A 12,915-nucleotide genomic window follows, 5' to 3' on the forward strand; every position below is an offset into this window, starting at 1 on the left:
CTCATTACTTCTCAGGGAAGTGAAGAGCTCTCAGGCTTGGAATCAGACTTCCTGGTTTAAGTCCTTGCTTTGCCATTTATTGGCTGTTACTTATCTCACTGTGCCTCAGTTTCCTTGTTTATAAATTGGGATAATAGTGCCCATCCTATCAGTGTTGTTGTATTAAATGAGTTTCAGTATATGAAACTTTTTGGCTCAAAATAAGTTCTCAGTAAAAGTTAACCATAGAATTAGCAATCGTAATTGAATCCTTCACTGAAATTACTTAGGTGTCTGCAAATCTCAGGTTTCAAATAATGACTTATTTTCTAAGAGTAGTGCTTAAAGTAATGGAATCTGATTATACCAAACAAAATGAAAAGGAAAGACTGTGTCTGTTGACAGATTTTTGTCTTTTGTTTTACAGGAAGTGTCAAGAGTTGAGTTTAATCAATTGCCTTGCAAACATTGTTACCTGTAAACTAATGTTGGCTAAGTTCTAAGAGCATAATTAAACTCCTATTCAATATGTTTTTGAATTATTAAACTCTCATAGCAACTATATTTTTAGTTTCATAAACTAAACCACAGAATTTAAGATTTGCATTCTTTAGAGCCCTCTTTTTCTACCTTACGTTTGTTTACTTAGGTAGCCGGGTTAAGGAGGACTGCATTTTCTCTGTGTCTGTTTCTTGTAATCCCTGTGGTCTCAAATGGAAATACCATGACATATGTCATACGTCTCCCCCCTCTGCCTTTTGATTTTACATACCAATTTCTGACTTGCTCTTCACTATTTATGTTTGAAATTATGATTACCTATATATTGTTTCTTGAGTCTGACTAGTCTCTCTTGAAAGTCTTTAGGATTTTTTTTCTGGTTGAAGAATTTTTTAAAAATAATTTTAATAAGTCAAGGTTCCTCTTTTTACATAGAAGTCTTAAACTATTAAAACTTGGTAAAAAATGGAAATAGATCATCTGAAACAGTTAGGGGCCTTTGATATAGCAGATCTGGATACGGATGTTGAAAGATTCATTTTTGTAATACCATATTTTCATTTACCTAACTATAATTAACTATTTTGTTTCAGTTATTGTTTCTTAAGTAATTTTTGCCACTCAGGAAAAAAAATGCTTAATTGTCACATCTTACTAGAGGACCTATACTGGTATAGTTTTATATAAACAAAATCACTATATATTTTTTCATATTAGAACTCCAAATCAGACCTTAATAAAACTTCATTATTTTTTATAGTAGCTGTTATTAGTCTTTAGCTCAAGGAGTGTATTTGTTCCATGTAAAATGTAACTTCTTAAAATATTCAGGTTTTTTTTTTTTTTTTTGGTGGCTGGCTGGTATGGGGATCCAAACCCATGACCTTGGGGTTATAAGGCTGTGCTCTAACCAAGTGAGCTGACTGGCCAGCCCTTAAAATATTCAGAGTAGCATACTTTGGTTTTGCATCTGGCACTATTAGAGACCCAATAATGTTCTGCAGCTGCTGTTTTTAATCTATGTTTAAGAAAGATAGGTAGAATCTAGTGTATTGTGGGGTTGGTACATCTTTGCTGTATAGAACCTGTTCCGTTCCTGTTATTATTTGAAAAATGACATAAAATTGTTTTTCTATTTATCTGAGAAAAGTTTATGAAATACATAATATACATTTTGGGTAAAGTGGTGGGTAGGGAGAAAAGTTACCATTTCCCTCCTTTTTAACCTTGATGGACCATCTGGGGATGCTTATTGGCTCTTGGCAGGATGTCTCAAAGTTCTTTCTCCTTACATTCTGACCTTGGGATGCAGAAATCTATTGGTCTGCCCTTTGTTCTTTGGTGCTCCATGAGCAGAGGGTCACAGGATTGGTGTTGACAGTGTACTATTTTAATTTTTTGCAAAGAGCTTCTGGATGTCTTTGCTGTACTCCTTGAATTTGTTAGGTGATTCCTTTTTTTTCTTAAGGCCCATAATCTTGATGGCTGCCTAATAGCCTCCTGGGAGATTCTTTTCACTTGTAATTGGGAACCCCTTTGCAGAGAATGCCATTAGGCTCATTGTTGTCAGAGAATCCCCTGGGAGTGTCTCCATTTTGATGTTTAATAGAAGTTTACTGTGAGATTTCTCAACTGTGTTGTTCCCAGGAATTTTGAGCGTTTTCAGTTATGGCCATTTGCACTTAGCTACAAGTTCCACCTACAGGCAATGTTGGTTGTCAGTGAGATGCCACTGTTCAGATTGTGAGTGCATCCATAATATCTTTCTCTTATTTGCTAGGCAGAAGATGGTGTTAGTGATTGCGAGCTGCTGGCTGGCACCCTTGCAGAGCAGGAGTGAGTGAGTGCTGTTCAGCTTTCCGGTCCTGTGAGTCTGATGCCTTTCCTCCATGTTTTGGCATCACTGCCAAACATATGCATTGAAATCCTTCATGATCATCAGTTTGTCAGATGATTATATTGTTGCAAAGAGTCTGTCCAGGTCCTTTGTATCTTTTTTCTTTTTTGTCACTGTAGTGTATGTCCATTGTGATGGGGACATAGGCATTGATGATGATGGGAGAAGGCACAATATATATCAAAGCATGACTGGAGATTTTGGGTTTAGTGAATAATTACAAACTCTGCAAAGGGAAAGGAAAACTTTTCCCAAGCGCTGGTGTTGTCAGCCCGGTGCTGCATGAGCTGTTGTTCAACAAATGGACTTTGGCCTGGTCCTGTGGTGCTGTGTGTATTTCCCAACAGTTTACTTGTTTTTCTTGTGGATTGCTTCATAGTATGGCATGCTGTTGCCATCTATCACACCTATGTTATAGGATAAGAGGAAGTTTTCCATTTACTTGCACAGTGCATCACAGAAGTGTAAGCCCTTGGACTCAGGAAACCAGTGAGGCTGGGAAAAGGCAGGCAATCTCTAGAGCACTGCTTCTGCTGTCTTTTTCCCCATTAGGAGTGAATACGGCAGCCCTGAGCAGGACAATATGCATGGCCAATGGATAGGAAGAGAACGCTGTGGAAAGGAAGCCCCACCTGTTTGCATAAAACCATGGAAACTGGGATACCCCTACCATTGTCACACCTAAGTTGTGAGGCCTCTAACAGAGAAGGGTGACGCAGAACCATCTGACCTGGTCTATTCATGAACAGTCGTTATACTTTATGACTGAGACCAGAGGACAGATCTGTTTCACATCTTCCTTAAGCAGCAAGTCTCTATATCTTCATCTACCTTGTTTGCTGTTGTTGAGTGAGGCCCTTACATTTGCTGTATGGTTTAAGTCCATCACTTTTAAATTCAGTGCCATGGCTAGAAATTTTTTGTATACTAAAGAGCACTTCACTGTTAGAATCCTTGAGATAACAGTTGATTTCATTCAGGAGGTATGTGTGGATGATACATGGCTGACAAGTGGTGGTCATACTATCATCCCTTAATTTGGTGAACATTTAGATTCCACTCTGATCGGCTAGCCAGGTACTTTCTCCCTTTGGTGAAAGTACTTTTGCAAATTTCCACTGTGGTTAAGGCTAACTTTGGATAATGTTAGGTATGCTTATGGTCCCAGTCCCTCTATCCCTTTCCATAGAAACTGCCCACTTATAGTTCTAGAATGGAAACTTGTAAGAAAGATGGGAATGAGAAATTAGGATCCTTACTTGCAGATATAAGCGGAATGAGCTTAATCTGCCCTATTTAGGTTTATGTACTCTCTCTTTTCTGGTTTCTTTATGAAATATTGTCTTTTACTTGGTTGCCTATAAAGGGTATTCTCCCAAGAGATGCATGTCTAAGTACTCCAAGGTAAGAAGGGCTATATAGATAGACAGACTGTGTAGATAGATATCCTGCTTTCCCCCAGAATGGGTGGATGAATATAGCCTCTGATTTGGAGAGAATCTCCAGAACCCCAACATTTATTATGAACTGAATTAAATCTAGCATGTTCAAGTACAAGAAAAGTATTTGCCAATGAAATAAAATTGTTAGAAAAATGATTATTAAGGAAACCTGATTCATAGATATGGAAATAAAACCTTTAAACTCCATTTAGTTAAGTAATGGATATGTTCAACAATTATGATTTTGATAATTATCGTAAATGTTAAACAAGCAAATGATTGAGTTAAGATTTTTATTTATCCCATGAAATGATTATAGATACTGCTGCTACATAAATAACTAATTTAGCATTAGGGTGATCATTCAATTGACATGAATCTTTCTTACAATAAATTGATATACTGAAATGATTGAGCCTTCCATTGTAAGTGGCTACCTCCCATTCCCCTGCCTTAGTCTCGATTCAGGGTTTTTATGGTATATAATAAATGAGCTGTTTACTGATTTCTTGTTGAAGTGAAATACAAATTTGGATTATTGGAATTTATTATTTGGGGGCATCTGGCTCATCATTGTTTTTGTTTGTTAAACAGGAAAAGGATCAGCGCAGCCTAGATATAAACACTGCCAAGTGCATGCTGGGACTGTTATTAGGAAAAATCTGGCCCCTTTTTCCAGTTTTTCACCAATTCTTAGAGGTACCAAATTGTTATTTTATGAAATGTATGTTTGCTTGCTTAGAACTACCTAATATGCTTTACTTAATCATTTTATGTAATTTTTTGTTTGTTGTACTTTTCCGCCTATAGGAATTATGGTGATGTAATTATTATCAGTCAGCAACTACTTAGCTTCTCAGAGTGTGTCCGTATGGGTATAATGTTCTGTTGTATCATTCCACGTGATAAATGCCTCAGAAACAGCCCCAGCTCTGTCCTTTCCTCTCCTTTCTCATTCCATTTCAAAAGCTTTACTTTTGTTTAGATTTCCTGCTCTTTTTAACATTCTTGAAAAACAAAATTTACTTTCTTTTGTAGCTTTGGATGAATTTACATTTTTATTAAGCAAAGGTTAAAAAACAGCCATCTGCCTTCTTACTAAAATTAGTTTATAATCTGTTGTTATCTACTGCTATCTCCAAGTAATTTGGGGACCTAGATCAGTCTAAGTATCAGGCAAACTGACAATATCTCCTTCAGTTTAAATTTTCTTCAGAGAAACAATCCAGCACTTTACTTGATCATTGTTGTTTGTTTGCTTTAAGTAATGATGATACAAAATTTGGAGCTGCTGGTGATTAGGAGCTCGTTTTGATGAAATGTCATAGTGTAGGACTGAGAAGTGTCTGAGATGTGAGCTTGAGTTACTTGGGTTGTCATACATGGCATCCTCCTTGTCCTCCCACCCAAGCCCTTTAAAATATGTCCTTTGCTTGCAAGGATGAGGGTGTTGGGTCTTTGAGAACATTCTGGACCTTACCCTGATTCCAGCTTCACTCTCGAACTAATCTTTCTTACAACTTATTTTATGTAATGGTGCAGAAAAACTTAACAACTGATATGATTCCTTGAGTACTGCTATTAAAAATTGCTTTTAATTAACATTACTAACTGGGACTCCTCAAGAAAGTTAAAAAACTAGTTTTAATATAGTTAGTATTTGTTGACATGAAAGTCCATGTCTGTAAATGATCTGTTCTAATTTCTCTGACAACCCCATGAGCTAAGTTAGCACTGTTTGGAAAATAAATGGAAATAGGTTCTGGTTCTCAGTGAGTTTAGCAGGATTTGAGCCTGAGTAGTGAGGGTTCTTTAGCTAGGAGACCTGGCCATAAGGAAATTCTACTTTGTACAATTCCAGGAACATCCTCAACTGTTCCAGTGATTGGTTTTGCTTTTAGTTGCTTAGAAAGTTAAACCAGGGCCGACCCCGTAGCGCACTCGGGAGAGTGCGGCGCTGGGAGTGCAGCAACGCTCCCGCCGCGGGTTCGGATCCTATATAGGAATGGCCGGTGCACTCACTGGCTGAGTGCCGGTCACGAAAAAGGCAAAAAAGAAAGTTAAACCAGTAGTCTGTGCATTGTATTCCCTATTAGTTTGCATTTTTCTTTTTAAAAAGGACAGTAATCCTTTCATTCGAGCTTTTTTTGTGTTTCATCCTCAAAACCATTGACTCAACTCTCTTTGCTTTTTATGTACTTGTATTGTTTTCTGTGTTCCTGATTTTAGTGGTGAGGATTTGAAAATTGTTGGTTCTGGGTTTTATTTTTAAAACTTTATACAGGGGTAACTGTATTTTAAAATACACATGGCCTGTTTCTTGTCTTAAGTGGAATAGAAAAACTACTACACGGCTAGTCTAGTTTCTTTTATGATCAAATTCAAGTTTTGAATTATTAGAGCAGTAGTTTTCTTTAATGGGCAGAGCACTTTGTTCTGAGGGCCCTTGCAGCACTTCCAGGCTCTCATTGCATGACCCACCCACCGCTGCATGTGCTTTAAGCCAATGCCTTGGCAGCGGGCCGTGCTGATCATGTCCAGGAGTATTCATGGGAGCGACTCTTTACTTAACACTTTGTGCCAAACATTGAATGAAATGCTTTACATAAATTACAGAAATTATCTCTCTTAATCTTTGCAACGTCTCATTAAAGTAGGTTTTTTCTCCATTTTAAATAAAAGGACCTTTGCAGTCTAGAAATTTCACTTCTGGGGATATAAAATCATATTTTTTTGGTATGTTTGCCATTTTGCGTTCAGCCTCCATAAAATTTTTGTAATGAAAATTGTCATCTTAAATTCTGCTCTTCTCCCTCACCATCCTCATAGATTGGTGGTTAACCAATTCTTTCTATTCTTTCAAATAGAAAGAATTAACCTTGCATGAACTTTAAGTTGATTTATATAGCAATTGCAACTGTCCCATTTGTTCATTTTAAGTGTCAGTAATTCATATTACTTTTCCTTCCATCAGCAATCAAAATATAAAGTTATTAACAAAGACCAGTGGTGCAATGTGCTAGAGTTTAGCAGAACAATTAATCTTGACCTCACCAATTATGATGAAGATGGAGCATGTAAGTACTGGTGCTGCGTGTTCACTCTTCCGACCATCCGCGTACACTTGCACGTCTTCCTCATTGGAAAAGCCTCAAAGCCACGTTGTTTTCTCTCTCTCTCTCTCCAGGGCCAGTTTTGTTGGACGAGTTTGTGGAGTGGTATAAAGACAAACAGATGTCCTAGGACTTTATGCATAGCAGCGAGAGAGTCACTGTTACCACAGTTATGTCAACCATTAGCCATAAATTGCTGTTTGTATCCAAGCGCATGCTGCTTTTCTTGCACTGTCTCCCTTTGGCAGGGACGTTTTGGTGTTTGCTATTGAATGGGCCAGCTCTGCTTGCTGTGTAGCATTGTTCTCTTGGAAGGCTGCTTTGCAGTTTGTATTTACACTACAGATTGGTGAATTTGCCAACGTCCTCACTGTGATTATGTTTATATTGCTGTTTAAATTTTGTATATGTGTATAAAAAAGAAAAAGCTTCACCTAAAGATTATTTCTGCAAAAATGCATTGTAAAAATAATTTTGTGGCATATTTCTAGTCCTTTTTTCAAATGAACCAATTATACTTTATTTGGTCTCAAATGTAGCATTTCACATAACAAGACAAAACAGTTGTTGCCATGAGCAAACATTGCCAGAATTAATCTTACTGTTTAAGAGGCCAACTGTTGGAAGGAGGTGGGAGTCATAACCTTTCAGAGGCATATGCCAAATATCATTTGGTTTACTTCAGAATATTAGCATTTTAAAATGGTGAAAGTTATAATTATTTGAACATATAGACGTGTAACATGCCACAAATCATTTCCATCATGCAAGGTAATAGTTTTTTGCTTTTTAATGTTAAAACTGTATTAGCTTGAATATAGGTACAAATGAACAAATTAAAATTGCACCTTTTTTTCCATAAGTGGGGTTTAAACTATTGTAAATATTCTATGATTTTTTTTCTTTCTTTCTTTTCTTTTTGCCTTCTTCTAGCCTGTGTTCGATCTGATGATGCTTTCTGTGCCACTCTAAGTAAAATTTATTTTGCCTCCTCTGTGAAAACCTAATGGTTTGCTGGCAATTTATAACTGCAGAGCACATTTAATTAGGGCTAGAATTTTTAGTTAAGCTTTCATGGTGTCTAATTCTCTAGTTTGCTGAAAAAAGAACTCTACTACAAGTGAGAGGTATTTTGTTTTGTTGTTTTCCTTGTTTGTCTCTTTCATGCTAGGCTTTTCCTGGCAGCATGTCCATTGCAGGCAGTGGACGCAAAACCACCAGCATTGAGCTGACCCTTTTACACTGCTAGGACCTTTCCTGGAGGGGCCACTCGTCATTGCCTGAGTCGTTTGTACAGAATGGTGATAGCTAGTATTTATGTGAATGAGGAAACGGGTAAACAGGATGGTTTTTTTGGATTTGTATGTTATGTTTTTTTTCCTTTTTCTTTTTCTTTTTTTTTTTGCCTTGCCCTTCTTGAGGAAATGTATAGATAATATGTTTTCACCCCATCTATCTGGTGCTATTGAATGACTAATTCAATCCTTAAAGTTTTATGAACCAAGTAAAAAAACTAATGGTGCATTTGAACAAGTGAATGCTATAGTTGTGAGCCAGATCCATAATTGAGCATGTAATGATTGGAAGAGGTTTGGATTATTTTGAAATCTGGCCAAAAAACTTTAGATTACATGTGAACCTCTAAATGGCATTAAATGAGTAAAGCACATAGACAATGCTACTATCGACCACTGTTTTATAGTTTCTTAGCAAAAACAGTGTTCCAATTTTCATTTTTTCCCTGACTGAACCACCAAAGACAGAAATTTTGTATGTATATACAGTGTGTGTGCATATACAAAATCATGATATGGTAGAATGCAAATACTTTCTTTTTCTACCAAATGGAAAGGTTTGGTTTGCTGTGAAATAAACCAGAAATTTAAAGAACTGTAGTGATTAAGCATACTTAACTATTCCTTGTTTGTAGGCTCACTTTTAACCTCACAAATTAATTACCAGTTTGCATAAATTATTATCTGAAAAGAAGAGAAAATGTTGACAGCAATCAACAGCTCTTGAGACCAATGCATTGAAAGGGGTTGTGATGGGTGCATGTGTATTGCAGTGGTGATTGGCCATAGGCAGGTTTGGATCGGTGGAGAATCGATCCATTTTCAGAAGTATCCCCCAAAAGTTAAAAAGTCACATTTTAAAGGCAACAGTTCTTAAATTTGATCGACTATATTTTTGTTTAAAGTAAATATGAATCATAAATTACATTATTTTAAATGATATGATAGAATCTGGGCAATTTTTTAAACACTAAGCACAGTTAATCTTAAAATAAAAGGATTGTTTCAAGGGGGAGATGTTACATTTCGTTCACAAGGAGCATTTTGATGATAGGAGAAAAACTCAAGTAAAAATTATTTCATGGTGTATGACATGAAATTAAGTGTTTCTAAGGGATAATCTTGCATATTTAAAAAACTCCAAATAATCTTTTAGCTGCCTTGAAAAATAAGCCTCTGGGACCACTGGGTTGCAGAGTACTTGCCCTTTGTTTTCTTGATTTTATGTAGTTATTTTTAAGGGATAAAAAGGGGCTAGACAGAGTAATAAAATGCTTTTTCTTAAAAATTTCTTTAAGTTACACAAAATTGAACAATCATCAAAGCACTTATTTCCTGGCTAATGTTAAATAAATTAGGGTGCCTTCCTCTGGTTTTTCTTTAGTTCTTAAGTCTGTACCTTTCTTTCCGTTGTGTTTTGAACCCCACATTGCAATACTCCGTCATCATGGAATACAACTTTTAGATGTTTACTGCTGTGGTAGGTCAGAAATTTCATTATTTGATTTGCCAGAAATGTCCACTGTAATATTAACGTGCATCTTTTTTTGAAGCATGAATTCTGAATTAAGCTTTTATAAATCTGACTAGACAAACCTCTAGATTCTGGTTTAACAACAGGTTCTGTTGCCTTTCAGTCTCCATTTTAACAGTGCTTTTGAAGTTTATATGCAGAAAGCTTTAAAAGTTAGTTTGTGCCCTTGGTTTTTATTCTTACAACTGCTAAAATACCTCTGTAAGCCTTATCCTCTATTATTTCATATGTTGTATAATAAATGTATAGAATTCATTGACCAACTAAACTGTTGGGTGTCTGTAAATGAGACCAAAATGTGGGTTGCTTTTTTTCCTAAAATTATGTCTATTGGTGGTTACTGTTAAATGAACAGCAGCTAACCCATAACTGTGAATGCTTTGTGTCGTCAGTATTTGCATTACATTCATAAAAGTGTGCAAGTCCTGTGACTCCCAGCTTAACTAAAACACTGTTATGCCACCTAACTTGAGTACAGCAAACTGGTTTTAGGTTTTAATGGAATTTATGTAAAATGATATCCCACAAATAAAAAGTATTTGTGTTTGGTTTCAGAACTGGTTTGTAAATTCCTTCTTCTCTGGCTTTCTCTTCAAAAACCTTTTAGGGTAGTCTTTAAATCATTTTCTTTTTATCCTTTTTCTGTTTTTGCCCAACTTTTTTGTATTGAAAAATTTCAAAGCTACAGGAAAAAAAAAATGTAACAAATACCAATATACTTATTGCTTATATTTTTCAGTTGTTAATATTTTATCATATTTCCTGCCCCACTGTGTGTGTGTAAATATACTTCTCTCTATATAAATTGATATACTCTATTCTGAACTATTTGAAGGTAAATTATATCATCACAGATCACACCTGTATTTCAGAATAAGGACATTCTCCTATAACCACCATGCAATGATCACACTCAAGAACTTTAACGTTGATATAAAACTATCATCTAATACACAGTCCAGATTAAAATCTCCCCGTTTGTACCAATAATGGCCTTAATAGCTACTTTATTTTTAATCCAGGGATAAACAATGTGTTTAGTTGTCATACTTCTTTAGTCTCTTTTAATATAGAACACTTCTAGATACCATATTTTAAATGTTTTGATTAAACATAGTGCAAACACTCCTCAACCAAATAGTGGTTTTAAAGAATTTACGACCATGTGTTGTGCGTTTCTAAACATTGAGCTAATAATTGTGTGCTTACTATGGGCCAGACACCAGGCAGAAATGGCCATTTTTACTCCCCCCAAGCCTACTGCCCAATTAGTTTGTAAATATGGATCAGTCCTGATTACCAATCTCTAAAGCTGTCTTACACTAAAACAGAAGTTTCTTGAGGGTAGGTCCCCTGTCACACAGTGGGTGCCCAGAAAATCTATGTGGAAGGAAGCAAGTAACAGAATTCCTACTCTGGGCATAGAATTGTCAGGACCTAAGAAAGCTCATATGAAAATTAGAAAATCCAGGAAGAACTGATACAGACTTTAAAATTTTTAGAAACTTGAGAGCAAGAGAGAGGAGGTAGAAAAGATTCCTGAAGAACTGAATCCAGAATACAGGTGCACACTGTTTAGATGGTTGAGTAGATGGTTCCTTGAACTGTAATTTGAGCCAAAAGCTGAATATCAAACCAAGAAAATCTCTATTCCTCTAGCATGCAGAAAGAGAGGGGAGGGTAGGTAGAGATAAAGGAAAAAGCTTAATCCCTAATTGGTGGAAATGAGTGGAAGGTGACCAACCTAAGGACAGGAAATTCTTATGGCAAACAGAAAATCATGAGGCGCACTGTAACAGAAACAGAAATAGGAACATAGATGTGTTCTACTGGATAATACTAGTAGTTCACATGTAAATTAACAGGAATTGGAATAAAGTTCTCCAGCAATGTAACTGGAACAAGATAGACCAGGGAGAGAACAAACCACTAATGCCTGCTCAAGACAAAAATCCCAGCCAAAGTGTGTTGCAGACATACCCATGAAGGAAAAAATTTACAAAAAGGTCACTCTGAAGTAAGGAAATTTGTAAGCCCTTTGAAATAATATGATGGAGAGGAAAGTGAACTGAAAAAGGGAAAATATTGTCCAGAGGAAGGAAGTGGAAAATCATTGGGTCCACCCAGGGCTAGAGAAGTGAAAAGGAAAATTGGCGGTTTGGGGACAACTTTCTTGATTCATTTGGGTCTACAGAAGGCAAGGATGTGCTTTCTATGGTTGCTGTAATGTGAGTTACATCACACTGAAATGACTCACTGGGATGTTTTCTCCGAATCTTTGTGTGAAGAGTAACTTTTATGCAGAAGATTAGAGATCTTATCATTCCTTTAGAAAATAATTGCCCTTGCAACTTAGTTACAGCTAGAAAGAAAGAAAATTGTCATGTGAGGAAATAACACACCAAGCTTTCTGGTTCTATGCTCGTAGGGCAGAAGATAATCCAAAACACTTTTGCCACTTTTGGCACTTCCAGCAGAAAAATGTTTTTTCCTCTGCCTGAATTTCTTCCTAACATTCATCTCCAGTTGATTACCAAAAAATAAAATCATTCTATGTATAGAAGTACTTGCTTAGAAATCATGGTGCGTAAATAAGTAGGCTATGCTGAGAACAATAATTGGAAACTGAAACATGAAAATTGACTATAGTAATTAAATGGAAATTTTTAAAAAGCATTATTTAAAATGTAAATCTCTTGAAGTAATGTATTTGGGCCATTGAAAGAAATTCCTTTGCAATCACTCTGAAGAATATGGATTGTGAAGAATCTTGGCTATGGAAAAGTAAGCTGAAGAGGGTTTGTTTTTTCCTCTGACACTTTCCAGTAGAGACATCTTAGAATTGCCTAAATTTGAATATCTAAAATTACAAACCAGTGTTCTCTAGAAATCTTAAGATAAATGTGTAATGATAAAGAGAGCTGCAGCTGTACTCGTTACCAGTGAACTACTAAAAAGTTTTGGGCCAACTTTTGATAGTATATTGAAAGCCACTGCATTTTTTTTGTCTCTTCTTCTTGCTCATTTTGTTTCATTACCTGTGGTGGCTCCTATGTATTTCATCTTGAGATGAAACCCTTGGGAAAGGGTTGTAATCCTATGACAAATACTCCCCAAATCATCAATTAAAATAATAGATGCCTTTTAGCAACCT

General features: G+C 36.1%; 1 protein-coding gene across 1 annotated transcript in view; it reads left to right on the plus strand.

Annotated features, from left to right (window-relative positions):
• Positions 1–10,279, plus strand: part of DCUN1D4 (defective in cullin neddylation 1 domain containing 4) — a 70,921-nt gene extending 60,642 nt beyond the window's left edge. Inside the window, 3 exon segments of the mRNA XM_063107815.1 lie at positions 4,414–4,518; positions 6,794–6,896; positions 7,007–10,279. Of these exon segments, the coding sequence (XP_062963885.1) occupies positions 4,414–4,518; positions 6,794–6,896; positions 7,007–7,062 (264 nt within the window). The 3' untranslated portion in view covers positions 7,063–10,279.
• Positions 10,280–12,915: the final 2,636 nt, after the last annotated feature.

The sequence above is a fragment of the Cynocephalus volans genome, chromosome 9, assembly GCF_027409185.1.
Source record: "Cynocephalus volans isolate mCynVol1 chromosome 9, mCynVol1.pri, whole genome shotgun sequence".
NCBI classification, from domain to species: domain Eukaryota; kingdom Metazoa; phylum Chordata; class Mammalia; order Dermoptera; family Cynocephalidae; genus Cynocephalus; species Cynocephalus volans.